This window comes from Choloepus didactylus, chromosome 4 (genome assembly GCF_015220235.1).
Source record: "Choloepus didactylus isolate mChoDid1 chromosome 4, mChoDid1.pri, whole genome shotgun sequence".
NCBI classification, from domain to species: Eukaryota; Metazoa; Chordata; class Mammalia; order Pilosa; family Megalonychidae; genus Choloepus; species Choloepus didactylus.
Window position 1 is genome coordinate 56,770,379 of NC_051310.1, and position 14,648 is coordinate 56,785,026.

At 37.6% G+C, this 14,648-nt stretch overlaps 1 protein-coding gene across 12 annotated transcripts in view; it reads right to left on the reverse strand.

Moving 5' to 3' along the window:
* KTN1 (kinectin 1) overlaps positions 1 to 14,648 on the reverse strand; it is a 152,161-nt gene that overhangs the window by 95,615 nt on the left and 41,898 nt on the right. For all 12 annotated transcript variants that reach the window (XM_037832646.1, XM_037832652.1, XM_037832651.1 and 9 more), the window contains exons 6-7: positions 2,678 to 2,794; positions 914 to 1,054 (exon numbers count right to left, since the gene is read on the reverse strand). In XM_037832646.1, the coding sequence (XP_037688574.1) occupies positions 914 to 1,054; positions 2,678 to 2,794 (258 nt within the window). The remainder of the gene's footprint in view (positions 1 to 913; positions 1,055 to 2,677; positions 2,795 to 14,648) is intronic.

Here is a 14,648-nt window from a genome sequence, read left to right on the forward strand (position 1 = left end):
GAGCAGGCATTAATAAAACAAAGTCTCTTAGGGCAAAACCTTGACAGTCATCCTTCATTATCACCTCTCTCCTCCTCTAATGCCAAGTCCTATCTAACTAACTCTTGTGTATCACTCAAACTCATCCCCTCATTATCAACATCTGATTTCAGCTCTCTGGCCTGGATTCCTGCAAAAGCCTTCCAACTATCCCTTGTTCCACTCTCCACAGAGCTGCCAGAGTAATAATTAAATATACTATTATAATCATGCTGCTGAGTTGTTTAAACACTTTTTTTTTGGTTCCCCACTCTTCAGATATACAAGTCCCTCTGAGACATAGCCCCTATTTACTTCTCTAGATCTTCTCTTCTTATTCATTCCAACCCTAACTCCCAAATGCCACTTTCTTACTGTATCCCTCACAAAATATTATCACTGGATAACATGTATTGGAAATACCTGGGGTATGCTCATTAAAAAGTTCAATCCTGGGTCTTAACTAGACCCACTAAATCTTCATCTCTAAGGATGGGACTAGGGTAACACACCCTCAATGTTTAAGAAACACTGTTCCATAGCAATGCCCATTCCTTTACTCCTTTATTTGTCAACACCTAATTGTTTAAAAGGTTCAACACAGACTGGACATCACTTCTAATAAGACTTCCGGATCAATCCTTTTCTTTCCCACCTCTCATAACCCCAGGGTTCCAAAGCACTCAGGGATGACCTCTATTGTGCAGGCATATTTAACTGTCTGCTACCAGCACCACCTAGAGAAGTTGCTTACTGCTTAAAGATAGGGACCAAATTTAACTAGCCAGTGTATCCAGACGGCCTAGCACAGCATCTTGCATATATTAGGCACTTAAACTTTGCTGATTAAATGAAAGCAAACGTTCCATTTTGTTTTAAAAGAGTGAAAATATACCTTCATCTGCATCTGTTGAGTCTCTTGATAAGTGACATGCATTTTGTTTTGAAATACATTATGTTCCTTCTCTAATGTACCAATCCGATCTTTCATCCTTGCTATAACCAAACTGCTTCTTTCTTTCTCTGTCATCATTTCCTAGAAAAGGAAGCCAGAAAAGAAATCATGAGAAAATATATTTTAAAAGTATTATAAGCTTATAAACAGTAATAAAACATTTTTTTATTTCAGTAAAATGGTCATGAAACTTGTTTTAAAAGTAAGGTTAAAAGAGTTTAAAAAAAGTCTATTGCAGCTCACCTGCTGTTAACATCAGTTCCCTTCAAATGCACATTCTGTTACTCTTACTTCAAATGCACATTCTGGTCTAAGAGTCAAACAAAGTCTGTGAACCTAGAATAAATCCTACATTCTAACTTGATTATAAGAAAGAACACTTTACAGCAAAGAGTTAATTTTCTATTATTCCTGGTACCAGTTTTCTTTAGCATACAGAAAAAGCCCTGAAAGAAAGCCAAAGGAGATGGGTGACCCTCTCTTCTAGGGGAAAAGATAGGATATAATGATGTTTATAGTAGAATGGAAGTTTGGAATAAGGGAAAGAAAAAAAGCAGAAAGTAGAGTTTCTTTTCATCATCTTCCCTAATAAAATCTTCAAAGGATGATTTCATTTTGTATTGTAAGTATTATAAACTCCTAGAACAAATATTAATTATCAAAGTACAAGAAAACCAAGCAAGTAATTTTTAAAGTATTTGCAGGCATGACCAGTCCATGTTCTAAGAAATTGACAAAATTTAAAATTTTTGTGTCATTTATAGATGCTCTTAAAAGTTGGTTCATTTATATTTACAAATTTTTTTATTATTGTACTATACACTTCGGAAAAAAGTACACAAACCTTAAATGTACAGGTCAATGAATTACCACAAAGTAAATACAGTTAACATTTTTAACTTTTTACAAAATATAGCCAGATAACTGTAATCATATAAAACTTTTCTAAAGTTTCTAATCTTAAAGAAACGTGTATTTTAGTGACAACAATCTTAATCTAGCCAAGTTTTTCTACTGATTTTTTTTAATGCTTCAAATTCACATCAACAATTTATATTCAAACAAAGCCATTCTCCTAATCAAGTAATTAGGCAAATAATTAATAATAAATCTCATTTACTTCATTGTACTTAGTCCCAAAAAAGGAGAAGTAAGCACTTCAGGGGAAATGAGACCACATTTTCTATCAAGTTTCAATTGTGCTCTCCAGGTCTACATGATGTTCTTAAAGATCTTTTCTACCCCTCACAAAATGAGGAAGAAAATTTCTGGATTTGAAGAACTTCAATGACAAAATAATCATCAAAAGAAACTCCATAAATAAATTACCTATGTAAGAGCCTCATATTTATCCCATAAATTGGATATAAATAAGATTACATGAGTTTTGTGCATCAATAAAAAATATTTCTAGGTCAGATCCAGTTAAAACATACTCCCAATGTCCAAATGCTTCTGCTATTCTGAAACCAGGATATTAGTAAGTACTGTTGTTTTAAGTTCATAATTCAATTTCACGCTATAATATCATGAAGTCTGAGACCCCCGCCAATCCCATCCCCCAAAAATTCTATAAGAAAATGACTTTTTTGTTGGGTATAAATTTATTACACAAATAATTAAATCAGGAATTATGGACAATTTCTGAAAGCTTTCATGTGCTTCTTCAGAAAATATATCCCTTGCATATAAGAATGTCTTCACCTGGGCTAACTGCTTACACCGATCCTTCGTAGCAACAGCATCTTCCTTCACAGCAGCAAGTAGTTTCTCTTTTTCTTGAAGCTGATGTACAAGTGCAGTCAATTCTCCTTTACTAGACTACAATTGAGAAATCAATACAGAATGAGTAATGATTAACATGGGCTAATGAAAATGAAGTATCTAATATCAGGTGTTCTTGGGCCAATGCAGTGTCCTCTATTACATATAAAGTAGAATGACTGCCAAATACCTATCTGAAATAGCATTCAGAAGCCATTTATATATTCCAAAATTAACAATATGACACCTAGCAAACATGAAACAGATTTTTACAAAGAATCATAGGACTTCTAAATACAATTTCCCTCTTCTCCTCCTATGATCAAAAGAGAAAGTATAAAACCAAAATGCAAACTATCTCTAATGAAACAGAGTCATCTGTAATTCCAAAGCATAATATCAGGAAAGACTGCCAAAATTAGTGATGATCAAACACAGGTCCTCTACAACCCTGACACAACATACTCAAGGCCACAGAGGTGCCATGGAAGCATAGCTCTCTAAGATAAAAGGCACAACAATCCCCAATAACATCAGGATTGGAAGCAGGAACTTTCTTGGAAGGAGGTCTCAAGAAGCAGAAGGAAGAAGGAAAAAGAAATTGCACAAACTTTACTTGAAGAGAGCAGCTACTCAGTTAGGCAGAGAGGAGAGAACTCCTTATAGACTCCAAGGACCCTAGTCTGTTATTTAGAGAGAAGCAAAGGCTAAAAGAACTCATTTAGAAACACAACCCCAAGAAGAACACCAACCAGCATTGGCCCTTCACCAATATCAACCTCCGGCACAGAGATGACCCAAGAGGAACATCCCTCATCAAAAGAGGAGTAACAAAGGGAAAGAAAAGGAGCAAGTAAGGAAGGAAAATGATTAAGAAAGAAAAGGAAGGAAAATAACAAGGAAAAACAAATGGCAGGTGAAAAACAATCACCACAAAGAGGTTGTCAAGGAGCAGATAAAAATTATAATATAAAATATCACAATGATTTTTAAAAATCTAATACAGCAATCCTCTTTGGAAAACAAGAGACAAGAGCAGACATATTAAGAAACAACTAAGAGAAGAGATGAGACCACTGAAGGAGATGAATGAGATGGCAAAACCTAAAGTATAAGTAGAAGTATCCCAGAAATATAATCCACTTAGAAGCAGCAAAAGGAAAATACATGCTGCTGAAAACACAGTAAGGGCCACAGAGTCCAGGAATGACAGAAGTAAATAAAAAGAAGTGGAAATAAAGTTTATTTCTTTAAGAAAAAGACTAAAATATGAAATAAGATAGGCAAAGGAGACCCAACATATGCTTACCTGACGTCCTTAAAAGAAATGAATGGATATTATATAATACTTCCCATACATAAAAGCTGACTTGAATCTAATGATTCAAAAGACATGCTGTAAACAAAGGAAACTGGTAGCAGGGTCAACGCCAAGCCATATTATAGTGAAATCACTAAACTTCAAAGAAACTTGATGCTGGTACAGTTCCAGTGGACACAGGAAAAATCTAATAAATAATAAACACTTGACTGATTGCCAAAGGATACTTTTATGCTATTGTGTGGTTTGACAAAAATACATGAGAACAAAATTTAGGCTGATCTCAGACCTCTACCCAGAATTATGAATGTAGAGAATAGTAAAGAAATGCAAGAAAAATTCCAGGAAAGAAAGCAAAACCCAGGAATATTATACCCCACTAAAGTATCATTCAAGTATAAAAGCAATGTATAAAGGCAAATGAAAAAGCATTTTAACTTGCCAGAAATTAGAGAATATAGTTTCCATGAGTCCTTCTTCAAGAAATTCCTAGAAGACAACTTCAGCCAACCAAGAAATGAATAAAGAGGCTATAACAAAATAAGTGGTATAGGGCTTTTACCCCATTAAGCTATTGAAATAAAGCTAAAGCAAACATTATAGCCACAGAACAGACTTTAAATATTAGCAATATCCAAAAAGCAGGAACATTATAACAACAAAAATTGCAAGGGGAAAGAAAAAGGGAAGGCTGGAAAAAATTTAAATAGGCAGTCTTCCTCCAGTTACATAGTTTCAGGCTGAAATAGTTAATTGAAAGCTGAAACTCACATAACTGAGGCACATATATTTAAAGATCAACACTTAAAAAATCAACCAAAATAATCAAATAAATCTTAACATTTTCTTATTAGTAATCATATTACCAGTTAACATTTTTGAAGTTACTGCATAGTAAAAACTCAAAGCACCTAAAACGCATTATGTCATTTAATTCTTAAAAACATTATAATCATCTCAGAGATGGGGAAACTGAGATACTGAAGTTAAGTAATTTAGCCACAAAGCTCAAAGCAGCAGAGCTCAAGATTTGAATCTAGGAAATCTAACTCCAGAGCTCAGGATCTTAACCTACACTCTACAAAATATGAGACACAAGTGTCTTCTGACTTAAACACAAGGGTATGTGCACACATGCAGTGTAACATCTTTCCAATTCTGCAACCCCTTCTTTTACTCGATTTTCTCCTTCTCATCTCAGTTTATTCACAATCAACACTGTCATCTTTCCCATTCTTTCAACATTTATTTGTAGTCTAGTACTCCAATAAAACTGCTTTCACTAAAGGATATCAAATCCAGTTTTTCAGTCCTCATTCTCCTTGACCCCTCCAAAGCATATCACAGTTGATCACCTCCCCACCCCATGCCAGAACTCTTCATCCTCCCTGAGCTTCTGTGATTCCAGTCTCCTGGTGTTCCACCTCCTGCTCCACTTCAGTATGCTTTGTACCAACTTTCCCTGCCCTTCAAATGACAGCGTTTCTCAGGGTTCATTCCTGAGCTTTCTCAAGACTCTCTAATATACATCCAGCGTATGTACTGGTGATACACTGCTTTCTTATCACTCCCACCGGATTCTTTTTTCAACTCCACAGAAACATATTCAACTGCAAAATGACCATCTCCACTTAAATAGTTAAGAAATGCCACACCATCATAAAATTTTTTACAATTCTCCATTTTCTCTCTCTGCAAAGTGTTCACAAATTATCACCACAATCTATCCAATTATTCAGGAGTGTAAATGACCAGTCATAATGGGACTCTTCTTTAGCCACCACATCTAACTGATCAGCAAGTCCCCTAACTCCTCTATCTCTAGCCTCTGTATGCCTATGCCAGTGCCCCTGCATTTATCATTTATCTTCCCTGTTTCTCTGAATTGGTCTTTTATTAGGTATGGGGGTTCATTTAACATCTGGGTCCTTGAAATCTATTAACTCTATCTAGGACACCTCAGTTTCTATGGCAGGGTAAAGGAAGAAATTTAACTTACCTAGCCATTCCAGAATAGAGAGAACCTACAAGGGCTCTGAGTCCCACAGATGAGAACAGACCCACCCAACCTATGAGAAGCCAAGTACAAAAAGTTTAATCCAAAGCAAAACGGCTCCAGGGAAAGGGGAAAAAAATGTGAAAAGTTTCAAATTACTTGCTCTTTTTCAAAACACTATCCGTAACAACCCCCAACTTCCTCCTTGACCTGCCTAAAATAAAAGGGACTCTAATTTACTGTCCAGTCTCTAGAGTTCAAAGCTGTCTCAGACAATGAAATGACCATTCTTGCCCCCATAAGCCACCAGTAACATCCTTACTCAGGAGAAAGACACTTAAAGCAATTATTTTTAATTTTAAAAAGCAATGTGATTTTAAACAGCTAGGTGGTAACTTCAGCTGTAGGCTTTCCCCTGCTAGGAGTTTTTCCCAGTCCCCATAAATAACTAAGAACCCTTTTTAGATATGCACTCACCCAATTATAGTAAAGTAAATCAAAGGACAAAGTTCCTTGCAAAAGAATGATCTGACATTAAATCCAAGTCACATGAAGTTATCACGCTTCCCCTACTGACTACCATCTAATATCTTGTTTCCTCTGGGTTATTGCTGGCACCACATGGAGACTTTCCAATAAGCATACTGCACATTGTAAAATACCATAAACTTGCAGAACACCTTGTCATTAAATACTTGGAAGTCAGACAGACTTACTAAATATCTGAGTGTCTACTATGTGTCAATCATCAGGAATACCATACTGAGCAAAAACAAACATGATGCCCTCAACACAGAATCATAGATTATACACTTATTTCTGTTTATTAAATATTAATAAATGCCACGATATAAAAAGTACAGAGAGCTATAAGAGAAAAAAAGGAGAACAATTTAAACTGGGAGTTCAAGTTAGCCCAATATAAGTTAAAAATTATATTTAAGCTGAAACATGAAGGTGCATTTAGCCAGGGGAAGAATCTGAAGAATGAGGGGTGGGTGGGGAAAAACAGGACAGTCTAAGGCAGAAGAAAAAACCTGATATACTAGAGGAGCCAGAGAAGACCTAGTATGAATGAAATGTAGTGAGGGAGTGGGAAAAATGGCATGAGATTACACTGCAAAGGTAGGCATAGGCCTGCTAAGGAATTTGGTTTATGTTCTAAGTGCAAAGAGAAAGGTAGTAAAGGGTTTAAAAAGCAGTGAGGAACATAACCATATTTACCTCTTAAAGGTCATTCTTGCAGTTGTGTGGGAAAAATAGATTAGAGGGCTAAGAGAGGAAGCAGAAACATGAATTCAGGATACTACTGCAGGAATTCAGGTGAGAGGTTCTTCAACTAAGGTGGTTTTTAAGTTAAAAACAAATGGTCTCTTAACAGACATCTACAGGACATTACATCCCAAATCACCAGGATACACATACTTTTCTAGTGCTCATGGAACTTTCTCCAGAATAGATCATATGCTGGGACATAAAACAAGCCTCAATAAATTTAAAAAGATTGAAATTATTCAAAGCACATTCTCTGACCACAATGGAATACAATTAGAAGTCAATAACCATCAGAGACTTAGAAAATTCACAAATACCTGGAGGTTAAACAACACACTCCTAAGCAATCAGTGGGTTAAAGAAGAAATAGCAAGAGAAATTGCTAAATATATAGAGACGAATGAAAATGAGAACACAACATACCAAAACCTATGGGATGCAGCAAAAGCAGTGCTAAGGGGGAAATTTATAGCACTAAACGCATATATTAAAAAGGAAGAAAGAGCCAAAATCAAAGAACTAATGGATCAACTGAAGAAGCTAGAAAATGAACAGCAAACCAATCCTAAACCAAGTACAAGAAAAGAAATAACAAGGATTAAAGCAGAAATAAACGACATAGAGAACAAAAAAACAATAGAGAGGATAAATATCACCAAAAGTTGGTTCTTTGAGAAGATCAACAAGATTGACAAGCCCCTAGCTAGACTGACAAAATCAAAAAGAGAGAAGACCCATATAAACAAAATAATGAATGAAAAAGGTGACATAACTGCAGATCCTGAAGAAATTAAAAAAATTATAAGAGGATATTATGAACAACTGTATGGCAACAAACTGGATAATGTAGAAGAAATGGACAATTTCCTGGAAACATATGAACAACCTAGACTGACCAGAGAAGAAATAGAAGACCTCAACCAACCCATCACAAGCAAAGAGATCCAATCAGTCATCAAAAATCCTCCCACAAATAAATGCCCAGGGCCAGGTGGCTTCACAGGGGAATTCTACCAAACTTTCCAGAAAGAACTGACACCAATCTTACTCAAACTCTTTCAAAACATTGAAGAAAATGGAACACTACCTAACTCATTTTATGAAGCTAACATCAATCTAATACCAAAACCAGGCAAAGATGCTACAAAAAAGGAAAACTACCGGCCAATCTCCCTAATGAATATAGATGCAAAAATCCTCAACAAAATACTTGCAAATCGAATCCAAAGACACATTAAAAAAATCATACACCATGACCAAGTGGGGTTCATTCCAGGCATGCAAGGATGGTTCAACATAAGAAAAACAATCAATGTATTACAACACATTAAAAACTCGAAAGGGAAAAATCAATTGATCATCTCAATAGATGCTGAAAAAGCATTTGACAAAATCCAACATCCCTTTTTGATAAAAACACTTCAAAAGGTAGGAATTGAAGGAAACTTCCTCAACATGATAAAGAGCATATATGAAAAACCCACAGCCAGCATAGTACTCAATGGTGAGAGACTGAAAGCCTTCCCTCTAAGATCAGGAACAAGACAAGGATGCCCGCTGTCACCACTGTTATTCAACATTGTGCTGGAAGTGCTAGCCAGGGCAATCTGGCAAGACAAAGAAATAAAAGGCATCCAAATTGGAAAAGAAGAAGTAAAACTGTCATTGTTTGCAGATGATATGATCTTATATCTAGAAAACCCTGAGAAATCAACAATACACCTACTAGAGCTAATAAACAAATTTAGCAAAGTAGCGGGATACAAGATTAATGCACATAAGTCAGTAATGTTTCTATATGCTAGAAATGAACAAACTGAAGAGACACTCAAGAAAAAGATACCATTTTCAATAGCAACTAAAAAAATCAAGTACCTAGGAATAAACTTAACCAAAGATGTAAAAGACCTATACAAAGAAAACTACATAACTCTACTAAAAGAAATAGAAGGGGACCTTAAAAGATGGAAAAATATTCCATGTTCATGGATAGGAAGGCTAAATGTCATTAAGATGTCAATTCTACCCAAACTCATCTACAGATTCAATGCAATCCCAATCAAAATTCCAACAACCTACTTTGCAGACTTGGAAAAGCTAGTTATCAAATTTATTTGGAAAGGGAAGATGCCTCGAATTGCTAAAGACACTCTAAAAAAGAAAAACCAAGTGGGAGGACTTACACTCCCTGACTTTGAAGCTTATTATAAAGCCACAGTTGCCAAAACAGCGTGGTACTGGCACAAAGATAGACATATAGATCAATGGAATCGAATTGAGAATTCAGAGATAGACCCTCAGATCTATGGCCGACTGATCTTTGATAAGGCCCCCAAAGTCACCGAACTGAGCCATAATGGTTTTTTCAACAAATGGGGCTGGGAGAGTTGGATATCCATATCCAAAAGAATGAAAGAGGACCCCTACCTCACCCCCTACACAAAAATTAACTCAAAATGGACCAAAGATCTCAAAATAAAAGAAAGTACCATAAAACTCCTAGACGATAATGTAGGAAAACATCTTCAAGACCTTGTATTAGGAGGCCACTTCCTAGACTTTACACCCAAAGCACAAGCAACAAAAGAGAAAATAGATAAATGGGAACTCCTCAAGCTTAGAAGTTTCTGCACCTCAAAGGAATTTCTCAAAAAGGTAAAGAGGCAGCCAACTCAATGGGAAAAAATTTTTGGAAACCATGTATCTGACAAAAGACTGATGTCTTGCATATACAAAGAAATCCTACAACTCAATGACAATAGTACAGACAGCCCAATTATAAAATGGGCAAAAGATATGAAAAGACAGTTCTCTGAAGAGGAAATACAATTGGCCAAGAAACACATGAAAAAATGTTCAGCTTCACTAGCTATTAGAGAGATGCAAATTAAGACCACAATGAGATACCATCTAACACCAGTTAGAATGGCTGCCATTAAACAAACAGGAAACTACAAATGCTGGAGGGGATGTGGAGAAATTGGAACTCTTATTCATTGTTGGTGGGTCTGTATAATGGTTCAGCCACTCTGGAAGTCAGTCTGGCAGTTCCTTAGAAAACTAGATATAGAGCTACCATTCGATCCAGCGATTGCACTTCTCGGTATATACCCGGAAGATCGGAAAGCAGTGACACGAACAGATAGCTGCACGCCAATGTTCATAGCAGCATTATTCACAATTGCCAAGAGATGGAAACAACCCAAATGTCCTTCAACAGATGAGTGGATAAATAAAATGTGGTATATACACACGATGGAATACTACGCGGCAGTAAGAAGGAACGATCTCGTGAAACATATGACAACATGGATGAACCTTGAAGACATAATGCTGAGCGAAATAAGCCAGGCACAAAAAGAGAAATATTATATGCTACCACTAATGTGAACTTTGAAAAATGTAAAACAAATGGTTTATAATGTAGAATGTAGGGGAACTAGCAGTAGAGAGCAATTAAGGAAGGGGGAACAATAATCCAAGAAGAACAGATAAGCTATTTAACGTTCTGGGGATGCCCAGAAATGACTATGGTCTGTTAATTTCTGATGGATGTAGTAGGAAGAAGTTCACTGAAATGTTGCTATATTATGTAACTTTCTTGGGGTAAAGTAGGAACATGTTGGAAGTTAAGCAGTTATCTTAGGTTAGTTGTCTTTTTCTTACTCCCTTGTTATGGTCTCTTTGAAATGTTCTTTTATTGTATGTTTGTTTTCTTTTTAACTTTTTTTTTCATACAGTTGATTTAAAAAAGAAGGGAAAGTTAAAAGAAAAAAGACAAACAAGGAAAAAAAAAAAAAAAAGATGTAGTGCCCCCTTGAGGAGCCTGTGGAGAATGCAGGTGTATTCGCCTACCCCACCTCCATGGTTGCTAACATGACCACAGACATAGGGGACTGGTGGTTTGATGGGTTGAGCCCTCTACCATAAGTTTTACCCTTGGGAAGATGGTTGCTACAAAGGAGAGGCTAGGCCTCCCTGTATTTGTGCCTAAGAGTCTCCTCCTGAATGCCTCTTTGTTGCTCAGATGTGGTCGTCTCTCTCTGGCTAAGCCAACTTGAAAGGTGAAATCACTGCCCTCCCCCCTACGTGGGATCAGACACCCAGGGAAGTGAATCTCCCTGGCAACGTGGAATATGACTCCCGGGGAGGAATGTAGACCCGGCCATCGTGGGATGGAGAACATCTTCTTGACCAAAAGGGGGATGTGAAAGGAAATGAAATAAGCTTCAGTGGCAGAGAGATTCCAAAACGAGCCGAGAGATCACTCTGGTGGGCACTCTTACGCACACTTTAGACAACTTTTTTAGGTTCTAAAGAATTGGGGTAGCTGGTGGTGGATACCTGAAACTACTAAACTACAACCCAGAACCCATGAATCTCGAAGACAGTTGTATAAAAATGTAGCTTATGAGGGGTGACAGTGGGATTGGGAATGCCATAAGGACCAAACTCCACTTTGTCTAGTTTATGGATGGATGTGTAGAAAAGTAGGGGAAGGAAACAAACAGACAAAGGTACCCAGTGTTCTTTTTTACTTCAATTGCTCTTTTTCACTCTAATTATTATTCTTGTTATTTTTGTGTGTGTGCTAATGAAGGTGTCAGGGATTGATTTAGGTGATGAATGTACAACTATGTAATGGTACTGTAAACAATCGAAAGTACAATTTGTTTTGTATGACTGCGTGGTATGTGAATATATCTCAATAAAATGATGATTAAAAAAAAAAAAAAAAAAAAAAAAAAAACAAATGGTCTTTCATCTCGGCCACTGACATGCCTTCCAGATTGAAAAAGACCCGGAAACTCCAGGGCCACACGAACCACAGCCACAGCCATGTCAGCAAACACCAGAAGCATCTGGGAGACTGGGGTAATGCTGGTGGCATGCATCACCACAGGATCAACTTCAACAAATATCACCCAAGTTATTTTGGAAAGGCTGGTGTTAGACATTATTACCTGAAGAAGAACCAGAGCTTCTGTCCAACTGTCAACTTTGATAAATTATGGACCTTAGTCAGTGAACAAACACAGGTAAATGCTGCTAAAAACAAGACTGGAGCTGCTCCCATCATCGATGTAGTGCAATTGGGCAACTAAAAAGTTCTGGGGAAGAGAAAGCTCCCAAAGCAGCCTGTCATCGTGAAGGCCAAATTCCTCAGCAGAAGAAATGAGAAGATTAAGGGTATACAGGGAGCCTGTGTCCTGGTGACTTGAAGGCATATGGAAGAAGGTTCATTAAATGCTAACAAATGCTTAAAAAATATGGAAGCCACTAAAAGGTTTAAAGCAGAGTAATAGTTGCATGTGTATGTTTAACTATATTTTTAGAATAATGACAGTTAAGTCAACCAGCTAATATTGCATACCAGACACCATGTCAACTTATCTTATATAAGTAAGACTTGAAAATGTGTGACCTTTCCCAATATGACACAGTACACATTATAATAAAGTGAGCATAACCTGCAAGAATATAAAGTCCGTGGGGTTGTTGTTGTTTTTTATAAATTTTAATCAGCCATGCAAAACAGCAGTGCTGAGAAACTCGGGCAAGATGGCGGCATAGAGCGGAGTGGAAGCTAAGTAGTCCCCCTGGAACAACTACAAAAAACCAGAAACAACTAGTAAATAATCCAGAATAACTGCGGGGGGGGGGGGGGAGGACAAACAAGACCATCCACTCATCATACACCAACCTGAATTGGGAGGAATGCCCGAGAACACAGCATAAAATCTGTAAGTAAAACCTGCAGAACCAAGTCGTGAGACACCCTCCCCCATAGCCCGAGCTGCAAAACCTCGTGGTGCCAGAGAGAAGCTCTCTCCCAACAAGCGAATATAGCTCAGCTGAGCTCCAACTGGGGTTTTAAGTAGCAAGTGTGAACTGCTCACTACAGGTACGCATCCCCAAAAAACAGACAGAGGCTTTGGGTGATGACTGACCTGGGAGAGCCGGAGGGTCGCCTTGGACTGGGTCTGAAGGGGACTATCTGTTTCTTTTTCGGCTCAGTAGAGAAAGCCCCAGTCATTTTCAGTTTCCAGGGCTGTGACTTGGGGAAGGGTGGAGACACCACAAGCAGAAAGCGAGACCACTGAAATGCTAATGACCTCCACCTGGGGGGTCTGTCTTCTCTAGGAGGAAAGGGGTGGGGCCCTTTCCATTCAGAACCAGACCCCAGAGCCTGGGGGAACACGGACATACCTCCTCACACCAGTCAAGAATTACAGGCTAACAGGCGTCACCTGCTGGGCAGAAAAGCACAGTGACCCGAGGCATCAAAGGGTGGAGCAATTTTCTAAGACACACCCTCAGGGAAACCAGATACTGAATATTTCTTCCCTCTGGGACCTGAGCCTGTTCTGGTCTGGGAAAACTCGATTTGGATAACCAAGGAAACCATGCCTAGACAACAGAAAATTACAACCTACACTAAGAAAAACAAAGTTATGGCCCAGTCAAAGGAACAAACGTACACTTCAACTGAGATACAGGAATTTAAACAACTAATGCTAAATCAATTCAAAAAATTTAGAGAAGATATTGCAAAAGAGATAGAAGCTGTAAAGGAAGCACTGGGCATATATACGGCAGAAATCAAAAGTTCAAAAAAACAACTAGTAGAATCTATGGAAATGAAAGGCACAACACAAGAGACAAAAGACACAATGGAAACATACAACAGCAGATCTCAAGAGGCAGAAGAAAACACTCAGGAACTGGAGAACAAAACACCTGAAAGCCTACACGCAAAGGAGCAGATGGAGAAAAGAATGAAAAAATATGAGCAACGTCTCCGGGAACTCAAGGATGAAACAAAGTACAATAATGTATGTATCATTGGTGTCCCAGAAGGAGAAGAGAAGAGAAAGGGGGCAGAAGCAATAATAGAGGAAATAATTAATGAAAATTTCCCATCTCTTATGAAAGACATAAAATTACAGATCCAAGAAGCACAGTGTACTCCAAACAGAAGAGACATGAATAGGCCTACGCCAACACATGTAATAATCAGATTATCAAATGTCAAAGACAGAGAATCCTGAAAGCACCAAGAGAAAAGCGATCCATTACATACAACGGAAGCTTAATAAGACTATGTGTGGATCTCTCAGCAGAAACCAGGGAGGCAAGAAGGAAGTGGTGTGATATATTTAAGATACTGAAAGAGAAAAACCGCCAACCAAGAATCCTGTATCCAGCAAAGCTGTCCTTCAAATATGAGGGAGAGCTCAAAATATTTTCTGACAAACAGACAATGAGAGACTTTGTGAACAAGACACCTGTCCTACAGGAAATACTAAAGGGAGCAC